The sequence below is a fragment of the Canis lupus genome, chromosome 27 (assembly GCF_048164855.1).
Source record: "Canis lupus baileyi chromosome 27, mCanLup2.hap1, whole genome shotgun sequence".
Lineage (NCBI taxonomy): Eukaryota > Metazoa > Chordata > Mammalia > Carnivora > Canidae > Canis > Canis lupus.
In genome coordinates, this window is record NC_132864.1 from 12,383,591 (window position 1) to 12,396,402 (window position 12,812).

At 40.9% G+C, this 12,812-nt stretch overlaps 1 protein-coding gene across 4 annotated transcripts in view; it reads right to left on the reverse strand.

Moving 5' to 3' along the window:
* The window catches only part of DNAH10 (dynein axonemal heavy chain 10), a 135,863-nt gene that overhangs the window by 104,955 nt on the left and 18,096 nt on the right, over positions 1-12,812 (reverse strand). The window contains exons 10-14 of one of the 4 annotated variants that reach the window (XM_072802309.1): positions 11,716-11,910; positions 6,101-6,277; positions 5,172-5,297; positions 4,113-4,285; positions 3,381-3,532 (exon numbers count right to left, since the gene is read on the reverse strand). In XM_072802309.1, the coding sequence (XP_072658410.1) occupies positions 3,381-3,532; positions 4,113-4,285; positions 5,172-5,297; positions 6,101-6,277; positions 11,716-11,910 (823 nt within the window). Of the gene's footprint in view, positions 1-3,380; positions 3,533-4,112; positions 4,286-5,171; positions 5,298-6,100; positions 6,278-8,650; positions 10,397-11,715; positions 11,911-12,812 lie in introns of those variants that run through there. The other 3 variants (XM_072802305.1, XM_072802306.1, XM_072802307.1) reach the window with 3 other exon arrangements.

The following is a 12,812-nucleotide window of genomic DNA, read 5'->3' on the forward strand; positions in this document are numbered from 1 at the left end:
GGGGAGAAGATTTGAAAAGAAAGGAAAAAAAAAGCAAAAAGGCCTTGTTTATTTAAAAGAGTAAAGGGAACTTCTACTTCCAGGAAGAGGGAGTAGGCATGCTTTTCCTTTTTCCTCCTGCCAAACACAGTTAAGAACCCTGCACATAATCTATAAAACAAATATAAGACTCTAAAAAGTGAAGAGAAGCAAATTGGCTAGGACTTTGGGATCTGAAGAATGAGTTCCCTGGGTTCCTTTTCCTTCTATATCTCAGACTTAGAGCTTAAGAAGCCGGTGATCTATAAATGCCAAAGCCCCCCAGAAGTCTGCACTCTCTTGCCAAAGGACCAGGGAAGGGACATTCTGGAAAGACAGAAAATTTTACACAGAAAATACTCTACTCTAGTAAAACACCATAGACAAAAACTATGACCTCACTCAAACCCTTGCCAGTAAGGGTTAGCTGGGGCAGCCTAGACTTCCACCTTCATAATACTGTGATGAGGCAACCCAACCCCTCTGCCTCTCATGCCTGCCATGGTAGTATCAGAAAAGGCCTGGAGGTAGATGGGACTACATAAAAAGAATTAACTGTATCTATATATATTTTTTTTAAGATTTACTTATTTATTTATGATAGACATATATAGAGAGAGGCAGAGACACAGGAGGAGGGAGAAGCAGGCTCCATGCCAGGAGCCTGACGTGGGACTCAATCCCAGAACCCCAGGATCATGCCCCGGGCCAAAGGCAGGCGCTAAACCACTGAGCCACCCAGGGATCCCCTCGTATCTCTATAGACGAGCAACAAACATGTAGGCCAAAATTAAAAACACAGTATCATCTACAACCTTTCAACAAAAGGCTAAATACTTCAGCATAAATCTAACAAAACATGTACAAAACTTGTATGTTGAAAACTACACAGTGCTAATGAAAAAAAATCAAAGATCTGGGATCCCTGGGTAGCTCGGTGGTTTGGTGCCTGCCTTTGGCCCAGGGCGTGATCCTGGAGTCCCAGGATCGAGTCCCGCATCCAGCTCCCAGCATGGAGCCTGCTTCTCCCTCTGCCTGTGTCTCTGCCTCTCTCTCTCTCTCTCTCTCTCATAAATAAATAAATCTTTAAAAAAAATCAAAGATCTGAATAAGTGTAAAGATATACCATGTTCATGGACTACAAAGCTCAACATAGTACACATATCAATTTCCCTAAATTTGATATATAGATAACATAATTCCCATCAAAATCCCAGAAAGCATATTTTGGTAGATATAGACAAGATTATTCTAAAGTTTATATGGAAAAGCAAAGGAACTGGAATAGCCAAAACAACTGCTTAAGGAAAAAAATGGGAAGAATCAGTCTACTAATTTCAAAACTTACCATATAACTACAGTAATCAAGACTGTGATAGTGGCAGCGGAACAGACACATAGATTAATGGAACAGAATAAAGAATCCAGAAATGACCCATACAAATATGCCCAGCTAGTTTTTTACAAAGATGCAAACTCAGGGGCGCCTGGGTAGCTCAGTCAGTTAAGTGTCTGCCTTTGGCTCGGGTCATGATCCCAGGGTCCTGGGATTGAGCCCCACCTTGGGCTCCCTGCTCAATGGGGAGTCTGCTTCTCCCTCTGCTTCCCCCACCCCGTTCATGCTCTCTCGCTCTCTCTCTCTCTCTCTTTCTCTCTTTCAAATAAATAAATAAAAGCTTTTTTAAAAAAGATGCAAACTCAATTTAATGGAAAAAGCCTTTTCAACAAATGATGCTGAAGAAATTGGATTTCCATTGTCAAGAAGAAGAAGGAAGAGGAGGAAGAAGTACAAGATGAGGGAGAAATAAATTTCAAGTCTCACACTTTGTACAAAAAATTAACTCAAGATTGATCACAAACTTAACTGCAAAATATAAAATTATAACATATTTAGAAAAAATAAGAGAAAGTCTTTGGGATGTAGGTCAAGGAAAAAAAATCCTTACACTTGACACCAAAAGCATGATCCATAAAAGGAAAATTTGATAAATTGGGTTCTCAAAATTTTAAACTTTCACTCTGCAAAAGATGCTATTAGGACAATGAAAACACAAGTTACAGAGTGGGAGAAAATATTTGCAAACCACATATCCAACAAGGGGCCAGTATCCAAAGTATAGAAAGAACTCTCAAAACTCAAAGTAAAAAAAGCAAACAGTATAATTAGAAGATGGGCAAAAGACATAGAAAGACATTTTACCAAGGAATATATAGAGCCAGCAAAGAAGCAATGAAACAATGCTCAATATCATTAGCCAATACAAAAATGCAAATCAAAACCACAATAAGACCATTACATAGCTATGCAATGACTACAACTTTAAAAACAGTGACAATGCCAAAATGCTGGCCAAGACCTAGAAAAAATAGGACATACATTGCTGATGGAAATGCATAATAGCACAGCCACTCTGGAAAACACAATGGCAATTAATAATTTTTTAAAAAGACTAAACATGCAAATAGCATAGGATCCAGAAATTGCACCCCTGAGCATTTATCCCAAAGAAATGAAACTCGTGTTCACATAAAGCCCCAAACACAAATATTTTTCTAGCACAAACATTTATTCATCTTAGCCAAATCTGGAAATGACCCAGGTATCCTTTAGCAGGTGAATGGCTAAATGAGGGCACATTGATGCCATGCGATTCTAACCACCAAAGGAACACACTACGGATACATGCAACAACTTGGAAAACCTTCCAGAGAATTATGCAAACAGAGAAAACCCAACCCAAAAAGGTTACATATGATTTCACTTATATAACACTCTTGAAATGACAAAATTATAGAAAAGGAGAACAGATTCATGGCTGTAGAGGTTGGGGCTACGAAAGGAAGTGAAGTAGATATGACTTTAAAATGGCAATATGAGCTATCACTGTGGCATGGAAACGCTCTGCATCTTGACTATACCTATGTCAATATGTCTGGTGTGTGAGCTATACTATAGTTTTGCAGAAGTTACCATGGGGTGGGAGGCCACTGAGTAAAGCTCAGTGGACCTCTCTGTATTAATTATTCACTGGGTGTGAATCTATAAATGATTTCAAAATTAAAATTTTAATATTAGAAAAAAAATAGAAAAATATTAGGAAAAAAAGTAAAAGATACTTTATTTTTGGAAGAGAAAGGGTAGGGCCAGCAGAGTGTCAAAATGGCATCCCATCTGGTCTTCAGTCCCAACTAAAGCCTTGAGGTTAGTGCTAAGTTCCATCAAGTATAAATGGTTAATGTTCAAAACTCAGGTGTTAGTGACATCTACACATATAAAAATTATAATTCAGCTAAAACAATCTAAAAAATTTATTTTGCAACGCAGTCTAAAAGGCAATAAATAGGTAGATGAATCATATTACCTAGTGAGTTCCAGTTTAGCCTCTTATATCCAGACCTAAACACTCTTATTAATTCCTGAGAATGATCATCGAGAAGAAGAGACTCTGCCTCGTTTAACGTTCCTATGAGCATGTGATAATGATCCAACATACGCTGTATTCCTTCTGTGTACCTGTGCAAAACAGGAAAGTCACTGATATGAGGATGTCAATGCAGCTCATAAAAAGCTTGACCGTTTAGATAGGTTACAAAAGACCATTAACCAGACTAAAGCTTTGTCTTTTTTTTTTTTTTTTTTTTTTTTTTTAGAAAGCTTCCCACCCAGCATGGAACACAATGGAGACTTGAACTCACAACTGTGAGATCAAGACCTGAGCTGCGATTGAGAGTCGGATGCTTAACCGACTGAGCAACCCAACCCAGGTGCCTCCAGGCTAAAGCGTTGATTGAAAGATATGCAGAAATTGAAAACAATGCTGAGTCTTCCCACTAAGTTTCTCTTTGGGAAAATATTGGTTATTTTCATTAGAAAGCGTTACTTATGTTAACATGTAATAGGTTTGTTATCACTACTTTTAGATAAATGGATAAATACACAGTTTAAACATTGCTTAGTTTTAATTTCTAAGGTGGCAAATACTGGTAGTTAAAGAGAAAACAGGAGAGGGTGGGGTTCACATTAATTTTTAAGAATGGAAAGGGGTCCCGAGATCAAAAATTTTACTGTTGATTTAAGAGAAGAATCTTTTTACCTAAGGAATTTGTCCTCCTGGAGAGCAACATTCCTTGCTAATTCGGGGACAGAGAATCCTAGCTGTTCCAAGTACTTTGTTTCACTAATAATCTCCTTGAGAGCAGGTGAAAAATTGACTGCAAATATAGCTCCCTTGTCAGAGTTAGCAGCCTCATCAGCAACGGTAGAAGTCTGTGGAAGAGATGTCTCATGAGCATGGCAAGGTGGGTCCAAGAAGCAGCCCGTACAGCCCCAGTTAAACGTAAATTGGAAAACAATCAGTATAGGGCCCTGGATGCCCTGACAGACTGGACAGCTGCCTAGCTACCTTGAATACATATTTTGTTTAGTGAATGGTTTTTAAAGAATTCGATTGCCGCTCATGTTCAAAAACTGGTCAATTGCATGTCAAACTCCAGAATTATGGCTTCTTCTCAAACACTTAGAAAGGCTGAGAAGGTAGGGCAGGCACAGACTGGGGAAGACGGCAGCTGCCCCTTCTGATAGGACACGTGTGGTCCAGTTCCCATGCAGCCCTCTGAGCTCATTTTGGTGCCCACTGCAGGATTTCGAGACCACGGTTCTGAAGCCGCCTCAGCCAGGTCTCTCCTCCCTCACAGGGGTACGCTCAGCAATTCACTGAGCTTTTGCTGTGGATCAGGCTCTATGTGGCTAAGTGCTATGGCTAAGGGTGAATTGTAGGAAATGGCATTTTTCTGGAGGTCGACTGCCAACAATTTCACACATAGCTCAACCAATACTTTGTGTGTTGATGTCATTAGACCTGATTCACTTTTCAAATGGGCAAGCTGAGGCTGAACCTGCTTGCTCATGGAGTCAGTAGGGCTGCCTGACTCTGCCACATTTCCTAACCATGACATTATGCTGCCTCCATCTCCCCCTTCTTTGTGCCTCTCCTCTCCTCCCTGAAGGGCTGTCAACCTGGCCCTTCTTAGCCTTTGATTTTGGAAATACCCATTAGCTGCAAGCATGTCAATGCATCGAACCTCGGGAAAACAGCAGACGCCATCATCGACCCTGAGCGCCCTGGTCTGGGCAAGGATCTGCAGATACACACCTTGGTAAGCAGACTCTTCTTCATAAGAGCTGGCAGGACCAGCTCCGTGGCCTCTCTCCACTGCTCGTACTTTCTGTCCTCAAAGTCTTTCATTGTCCTGCCCACTTCCAAGTACTTCTGTTTCACCTGTCAAAGAACCCAGGCAACTGTCAGTTTGTCCTTGGAAATAACACTTCTCTCTCTCTCTCTCTCTCTCTCTCTCAAAAAGAAAAAAAAAAATCTGTTAGCACATTTTGCAAAAGGAAGCATCCAGATTTTCACGAATTTTAGACGGCGTGTTTGAGATGCTATGGCTTGAAATCCACACCAACTGGCAGAGATCAGCAGACCTCAGCCCGTGGGCCGCATCTGATATCACCCAAGAGCTAACAACAGCTTTTACATCTTTAAATGATTAGCAGGAAATCAAAAAGAATGACAGTGCTTTGCGACATGTGAAAAGTATATGAAATGAGAATTTAAGCATTGGAAAAGGAAGTTTTATGAGAATGCAGCCCCTGCATGTTCATCATCACACTATCTAGGGCTACCTTCTTCTCTACCACAGCAGAGTTGAGTAGTTGGGACAGAGACTGTATGACCTGCAAACGCCTAAAGCGTCTACTCTCTGAGCCTTTTAAACAAAAGGTTTGTCAACCCCTGCCCTATAACATACAAAAACCCATGGGTGGGGGAGGGACAGTATTATCAGAAAGAGGGTCACCTTCCAGAGAAGCAGAAGAACAAGGTCAGGAAAAAGCCTACATGGCTTGCGACCTGGAAGATGTCATATGCATTAAGACACCAAAGATAAGTGACACAAAAGGTGGTTTTAAACCTGAGCCTGAAATCAGGGACCACGGGAAAGACGTTATAAGTTACAGGCATGAATGTGCTCCTCACATAGTCGTGAGACGTACAAGGGGACAACTCCAGCAAAAGCAACATACTTCTCTTCCTCGGTCACTGTCCAGTATCTCCTCCACCTCCTGAAATCTGAGGATGGTGTGCTTGATCCGAAAGAACAGGGACCGTTCCCAGTAGATTGCACCTGCTACCGGAGGGTGATTCTTATACAGGGGTGGGTTGTCCAGGTTCTGAACAAAGAGTTTATTAACTATGTCGATCTGAAAAGCAATCAAAGGCACTCTGTAAGTGGTACACACCAACCTGTGAGCCAGAAAAGACTAAAGCTGGGATTTGTGTCTTTAAAGCAATGAACACTGGAATGTCAGAGAGTGAATGAGATACAGAATTGTGCTTTGACCACTTACTCATTTTTTACCACTTTTTCTTATACTCCAGCAGTTCTTTTCTTTGGTTTAACATATGCAGTGCTCCAAATGCTTTATTACTACACACTGTGTAGAATCATTTCACTGACTTATTAGAAATTCTGAAATCAGGACGCTTGGGTGGCTCAGTGGTTGAGCATCTGCCTTTGGCTCAGGGTGTGATCCTGGGGTCCTGGGATCGAGTCCCACATAGGGCTCCCCACAGGGAGCCTGCCTCTCCCTCTGCCTATATGTTTGCCTCTCTCTGTGTGTTTCTCTTGAATAAATAAAATAAAATCTTAAGAAAAAAAGAAATTCTGAAATCTGTTCTAGGCATGACTAGTGACCAGGCTTGCATTGTGTGTGCACATGCGTGCATGTGTGCGTCTGTGTGGCATGCAGGGACAACATACCACTGAAATATTATAATTATTTATGTAATTTTTTTAAATTATTGTAAAAAATACATAATATTTACCATCATTAAGTGCATCTCGGTGGCAAGCATATTCACACTGTCATACAACTGCCACCACTATCATCTCCAGAACTGTTTCATCCTTCCCAAACTGAGACTGTCCCCATGAAACACTAGCTCCCCACCTTCCTGCCCCGGCCCCTAGCACTCACCACTCTACTTTCTGAATCCATGAATCTGACTCCTCTAAGTACCTCACGTAAATGGAATCATAGAGTAGTTGACTTTTTTTTTTAAGATTTTATTTATTTATTCATCAGAGATACACAGAGAGAGAGAGAGGCAGAGACACAGGCAGGGGGAGAAGCAGGCTCTATGCAGGGAGCCCCATGCGGGACTTGATCCTGGGACTCTAGGATCATGCCCTGGGCTGAAGGCAGGCACTAAACCACTGAGCCACCCAGGGATCCCAAGTAGTTGACTTTTTTTGACTGGCTTATCTCACTTAACATAATGCCTTCAGGTTCATCCATGCTGTAGCATGTGTCAGGAGGTCCTTCCTTTTTAAGGCTGAATCATATTCTATTGTATGAATAAACCACATCTTGTTTATCTACTCATCTACCAATAGACATTTGGGTTGTTTCCACATTTTGGCTATTGTGAATAGTGCTGCTGTGAACATAGGTGTGCAAATATCTCTTCCAGGCTCTGTTTTCACTTCTTTAGGGTCTATGCCCAAAAGTGGAATTGCTGGACCATGTGGCCTGGACCTTCATTTTAAAAGAAGCATCTCCACGCCCGCATGTGGGTAATCAGATGTGGGAGACAGAATTCCAGTGCCCCAGTAACAGTCCTGATCCCTAGAGCCTGTGAATAGCTACCTTACATGACAAAGGGGAATCAAGGTTGCCAAGCAGCTGACCTTAAATAATAGGGTGATGGCCCTGGATTATCTGGGTGGGCCCAATGTATTCCAGGGGCCCTTATAAGAGGAAGGAGGCGGCAGAGGACAGGGTCAGAGTGATGGACACAGGACTAGATGTTGCTGGCTTTGAAGATGGAAGGAATCTAAAAGCTGGGGAAAATATAAAAAAATCAATTCTCCCCTAGAGACTCCAGAAAGAGCTAGAGCCCTGAGAACACCTTGATTTCAACCCAATCAGACCATGGCAGACTTCTGACCTTCCGAACAGTATGTAGGATAACAAGTCTGTGTGGTTTTAAGTCACAAAGTTTGCAGTACCTTGTTACAACAGCAGCAAGGAAACTATACATTTGGAGATCACTTTATCCCTTTATGTCACACCAACTGATGCTGACCAAATTATGTCACATATTCTCATTTTATCCTCTAAATAAAATGATAAGCATTTTTTTGGTCTGTTTCTCCCACTAGATACTGACTTCTCTGAAGGCATATTCTGTGTTTTGTTCATCTCTCTATCTCTGTGCTTAACATCATACTTGGAATATGTGAGCACCAGGAACATTTTTCTGAACATATCAATACATATATGGTTAGCTAGGACTTCTGCAATGATTAATGTGATTATTTCTACTCCTAACTCATACAGAGCCCAACACAATGTGAGCTATATAACATTGGACTTGATAAATTCTTACTGAATTTCTTCACTTAAATAAACACATTTTGTTTGGCTACTGTGGCATGTGACATGCTTATCTGTGAAAATTCCACAGTTTCTCTGGATTTGGATGGGAAAGACAGATAATAACATGATTCCATTCTTCACATACTGCCAAGTGTCTTTTACTGCTCCGGCACCTATAGATTTATCAATTACCTCTTTGCAATACTGTGCAAGAATATCATTAAACTTCATCATCATTTGTCGATTGATAGCTTCTCGTGAACGAATATGCTTAAATTTTAAAAGCATATCAAATGCTGCTTCAGCTGATCGAAGTGTCTTAAAAGATTCATCAATAAAACTTTTTGCCTTTTTCTCAATAACCTGCAAAAACAAAAAGTAAAAAAAAAAAAAAGAAAGAAAGAAAGAAAGAAGGAAAACAGCCCTCGTGTCTCTATAACTAACTATCCTGGCAAAACAAAGTGGAAAGAAACAAGCAAAAAACATATTCATGACTTGAGATGGATTTCCATTGTTCTTTAGAGGAAGCTGGTGTCCAGTTAAAAATGGCAGATTAGATGCACTGGCTTTCTCCTATCTCCTCTCATTCAGTTCAAAAAGGTCAAAGGAAATTTTTTTTAAGTGTTAACTCATATAAACAAAGAAAATGAAAGACAACACAAAAGCAGAAGAGATAGTTCAGAAGTTTTAGGCAGACGGAAAGTAAATAACTTCATAGAAAGCAGAGAATTACAACCTGCTGGCAATGGGGGAGCAGGCGGGTACTCATTTCCTCCCCTGTGAAACCTCCAAGAGGCTGAACATTTGGAGACACCAGGAGGGTGAGAAGCAAACACAGGATCCCTTCTCCACCCTGCACAGCCAGACTACTATGCATCCTCTATACCCTCATCCCACCCCACTCTACAAAGAGTAAATGGTTGGTTCTAGAAAAAATAAATCAGAAAGACATCAGAGTTCAAGGATGCCTGGGTGGCTCCATCAGTTAAGCATCTGACCCTTGATTTTGGCTCAGGACAAGATCTCAGGGTCATGAGATCGAGTCCTATGTTGGGCTCCATATTGGACATGAAGCCTCCTTAAGATTCTCTTTCTCCCTCTCCCTCTGCCCCCCACTTCATGCACACACTATGTCTCTCTTTAAAAAAAATGACAACAGAGTTCTAATAATACTGGAAGCTAGAAATCAATGATCAAATATCTAAATAAAAGTTCAAATATCTAAAAAAAAAGTTATTTCAACCTTAAATTCTGTAACTAACTTCATTTCAGAATTCATGCATACAAGACTCAAAAAATATATGTCCCATGAAACCTTTCTTCGGAAGCTACTAAAAAATGTGCTCCAGCAAAACAAGAGCTAAATAAGGAAAGAGGAAGATATGAAATCTAGAAAACAGGATCCAACACAGATTAGAAAAGATGAGAAGTCCTAGGGTGACTATTTTGCAATAAGTCTAAAGAGCAAATAATCTACACTGGAGCAGAATGGGATAAAGGCCTCCAGGAAAATAAGAGTACTGATATTTTTGAGCATATTGAACCCATTATTGATAGATATGTAGCAGAGATGTTAGAGCAGATGGGAAAAAACAACAAGTATGTAAAAAACCAGGCAAATAAAAATAAAAGCAATGATTAACTTCAAGAAAAATAAAGGGTTGTACAAGAAAGTTGGTGTGGTTATGATGGGCTTCTTGGCTCACCAGTGAACAAATTTGCACAGATATAATGAGTAAACACTAACCATTAATTTAACCAAAAGTTATGATAAACTATGTTAGATGACAAAGAGACAAAGGGGGATAGCGGTAGGAATAGGACAGGCAAGTCTATATCTACTCTGAAAAGCTAATAGGTATCTAAAACTGATTACATTAGATAAATCACAAAGTAATCACATTGGCATGTTTTTTAGGAAATAGGAGGGTAAACAAAAAAAAACTGAAAATTATGAAAAATGATAGCAAGAATGGAAATGAAAAGGGGTTAGCATGGGGTGGCTTTTTCTTATTATTAACCTTTTAGCATTACTTAGCAAAGTGACTTTAATGAAAAGTTCAATTTAAAAATTAATAACACAAATAAAACAGAAGCTGAGAATAAACTGGATACAATTAAAATGGAAATGCTTAGGGGCCCCTGGGGGCTCAGTCAGTTACGCAGCCAACACTCGATTTCATGCAGGTCTTGATGTAAGAGTCCTGAGATCAAGCTCTGCATCAGCTCCATACTCACCTGGGAGTCTGGCTGAGGATTCTCTATCCCTCTCCCTCTGCCCCTCCCTGTGCTCGTGTGCTCACTCACTCTTTCTACAACAAATAAATATTTTTTAAGAAATGGAAGTGTTGGGATCCCTGGGTGGCGCAGCGGTTTGGCGCCTGCCTTTGGCCCAGGGCGCGATCCTGAAGACCCGGGATCGAATCCCACATCGGGCTCCCAGTGCATGGAGCCTGCTTCTCCCTCTGCCTGTGTCTCTGCCTCTCTCTCTTTCTCTCTCTGTGACTATCATAAATAAATAAAAATTTTTAAAAAAATTTAAAAAAAAAAAAAAAGAAATGGAAGTGTTTAGATAACCCAAGAAGAATTCTCTGGTGTTGTCCATACAAAAAGATGCTCTGGATTATAAAAACATTTCCTCAAGACCTAAAATGGGGATGCTACTGGTGTGCTTCCCACATGAAGCTGAAAAGGTATGCATGATGAACCATACACCATCCTATCATGCTGTATGGAGTGAAACTATATTCTCAGCTACAGTCTCTCTTTGACAGCTCTGCCTCCCCTACACCCCAAGCCACACCCTCCTGTATCATCTCCCCATCTCCTGTAATTCCCCAGCCTAAATCAGCCTAGGCTGTGACCAGAAGAACTTTCCTCAACAATAATTCTGATTATCTCACCCCCTTGGTCAACAACCTTCAGTGGCTCTCTATTGCCTACTAAGTCAAGTCTCATACATCACCCTCCCATGTCCTCTCCAATTATACACCCAACCCATCTTTGTAGAAATGCTACTGTGTCCAGCTTGATTTAACCTTTTTATACCTAGGGATAGGAATGGGGACAAGGAAGATTAAAGAATGTTTACTTCTACCTTATATTCCTCTATATTGTTTCTGATTTCTTTTTTACAAAAAAGCAGGTATTACTTTTTATGACTTAAAAAAAATTCCAAGCATAACTAAAAAACTAACTTAACATGGGGAAAATGTGGTAGCTGCTTCTGAGATTAAATTGATAGATGTGTTACTTGCCAGAACTTCAATCTTGAAGTCATCCATCACGTATTTCCAGTACTGGGAAGACTTAATACTGAAAGGGTCAAAGGCCAGGTTTTCCATGGGGGTGACCAGGCTGTCCACCCTGCATAGGACATCGTCGATACGCTTGGGATCCCCTGTCACTGCCTTTAGTTCTGGACCAAATATATTGTAAAATTCCTCCATAACCTGTCCAAAAAAAAACAAAACACAAGGAAGTTGCCTTTCAGTTTTCTCATGAATGTTCTAACTACAAATGGATTGCATGTCTAGATTTGCCTGAAGGCAAGAATCATGTTACACAGGGGCACCGAGGTGGCTTAGTTGGTTGAGCATCTTGACTCTTGATTTTGACTCAGGTCATGATCTCAGGGTGGTAGGATGGGATCAAGCCCTAACTCAGGCTCTGCTGCAGTAGGGAGTCTGCTGATGATTCTCTCCTTCTGCCCCTCCTCCACTCACAAGCATGCACATGCACTCTCTCTCTCCCTTTCTCTCACTCTAAAATAATAAATCCTTTTTTTTTAATCATGTCATATAGATAACATTCTCCTAGTCTAAGACCTCTGGTACTATGCCCATTGCATGTAAGACAAGATCCAGATGTCCTGACATAGTTTGCAAAATTTGTATGTTCAGACCCATACATTCTCCCTTCAACCCCTTCCAATGCTGCTCCCCCCATCCTGCCTCCTTGCAGCCACCCCCACCCTCTTTCAGTTCCACATTCCTTTCTGTCACAGGACCTTTGTTTGCAGTTCAAATTGCCTAGCTAGCTACTACTCATCATTGACTATGACTATGTCACATCCAACCCCTTAGAAAAGATCAGGCCCTGGTACACACTCTAGAGCCCCCTCGACTGTGCTTTTCAGAGCACTCACTTCAGCCATAGCTACATATTTGTGTGATTATTATATCTACCATCTTTCTGCTATCAGACTGTAAGCTCCATGAAGCCATAGGCTACACATGTGTTTACCAGGGCCAGCTTCAGAGGCGTTGCGACCCAGGCAAGTGCACAGGGCTCCAGGTGTGGAAGGGCCCTGTGCTGGGTTTAAGGCTCTGCTATCACCTTCTTGAAATTCTTA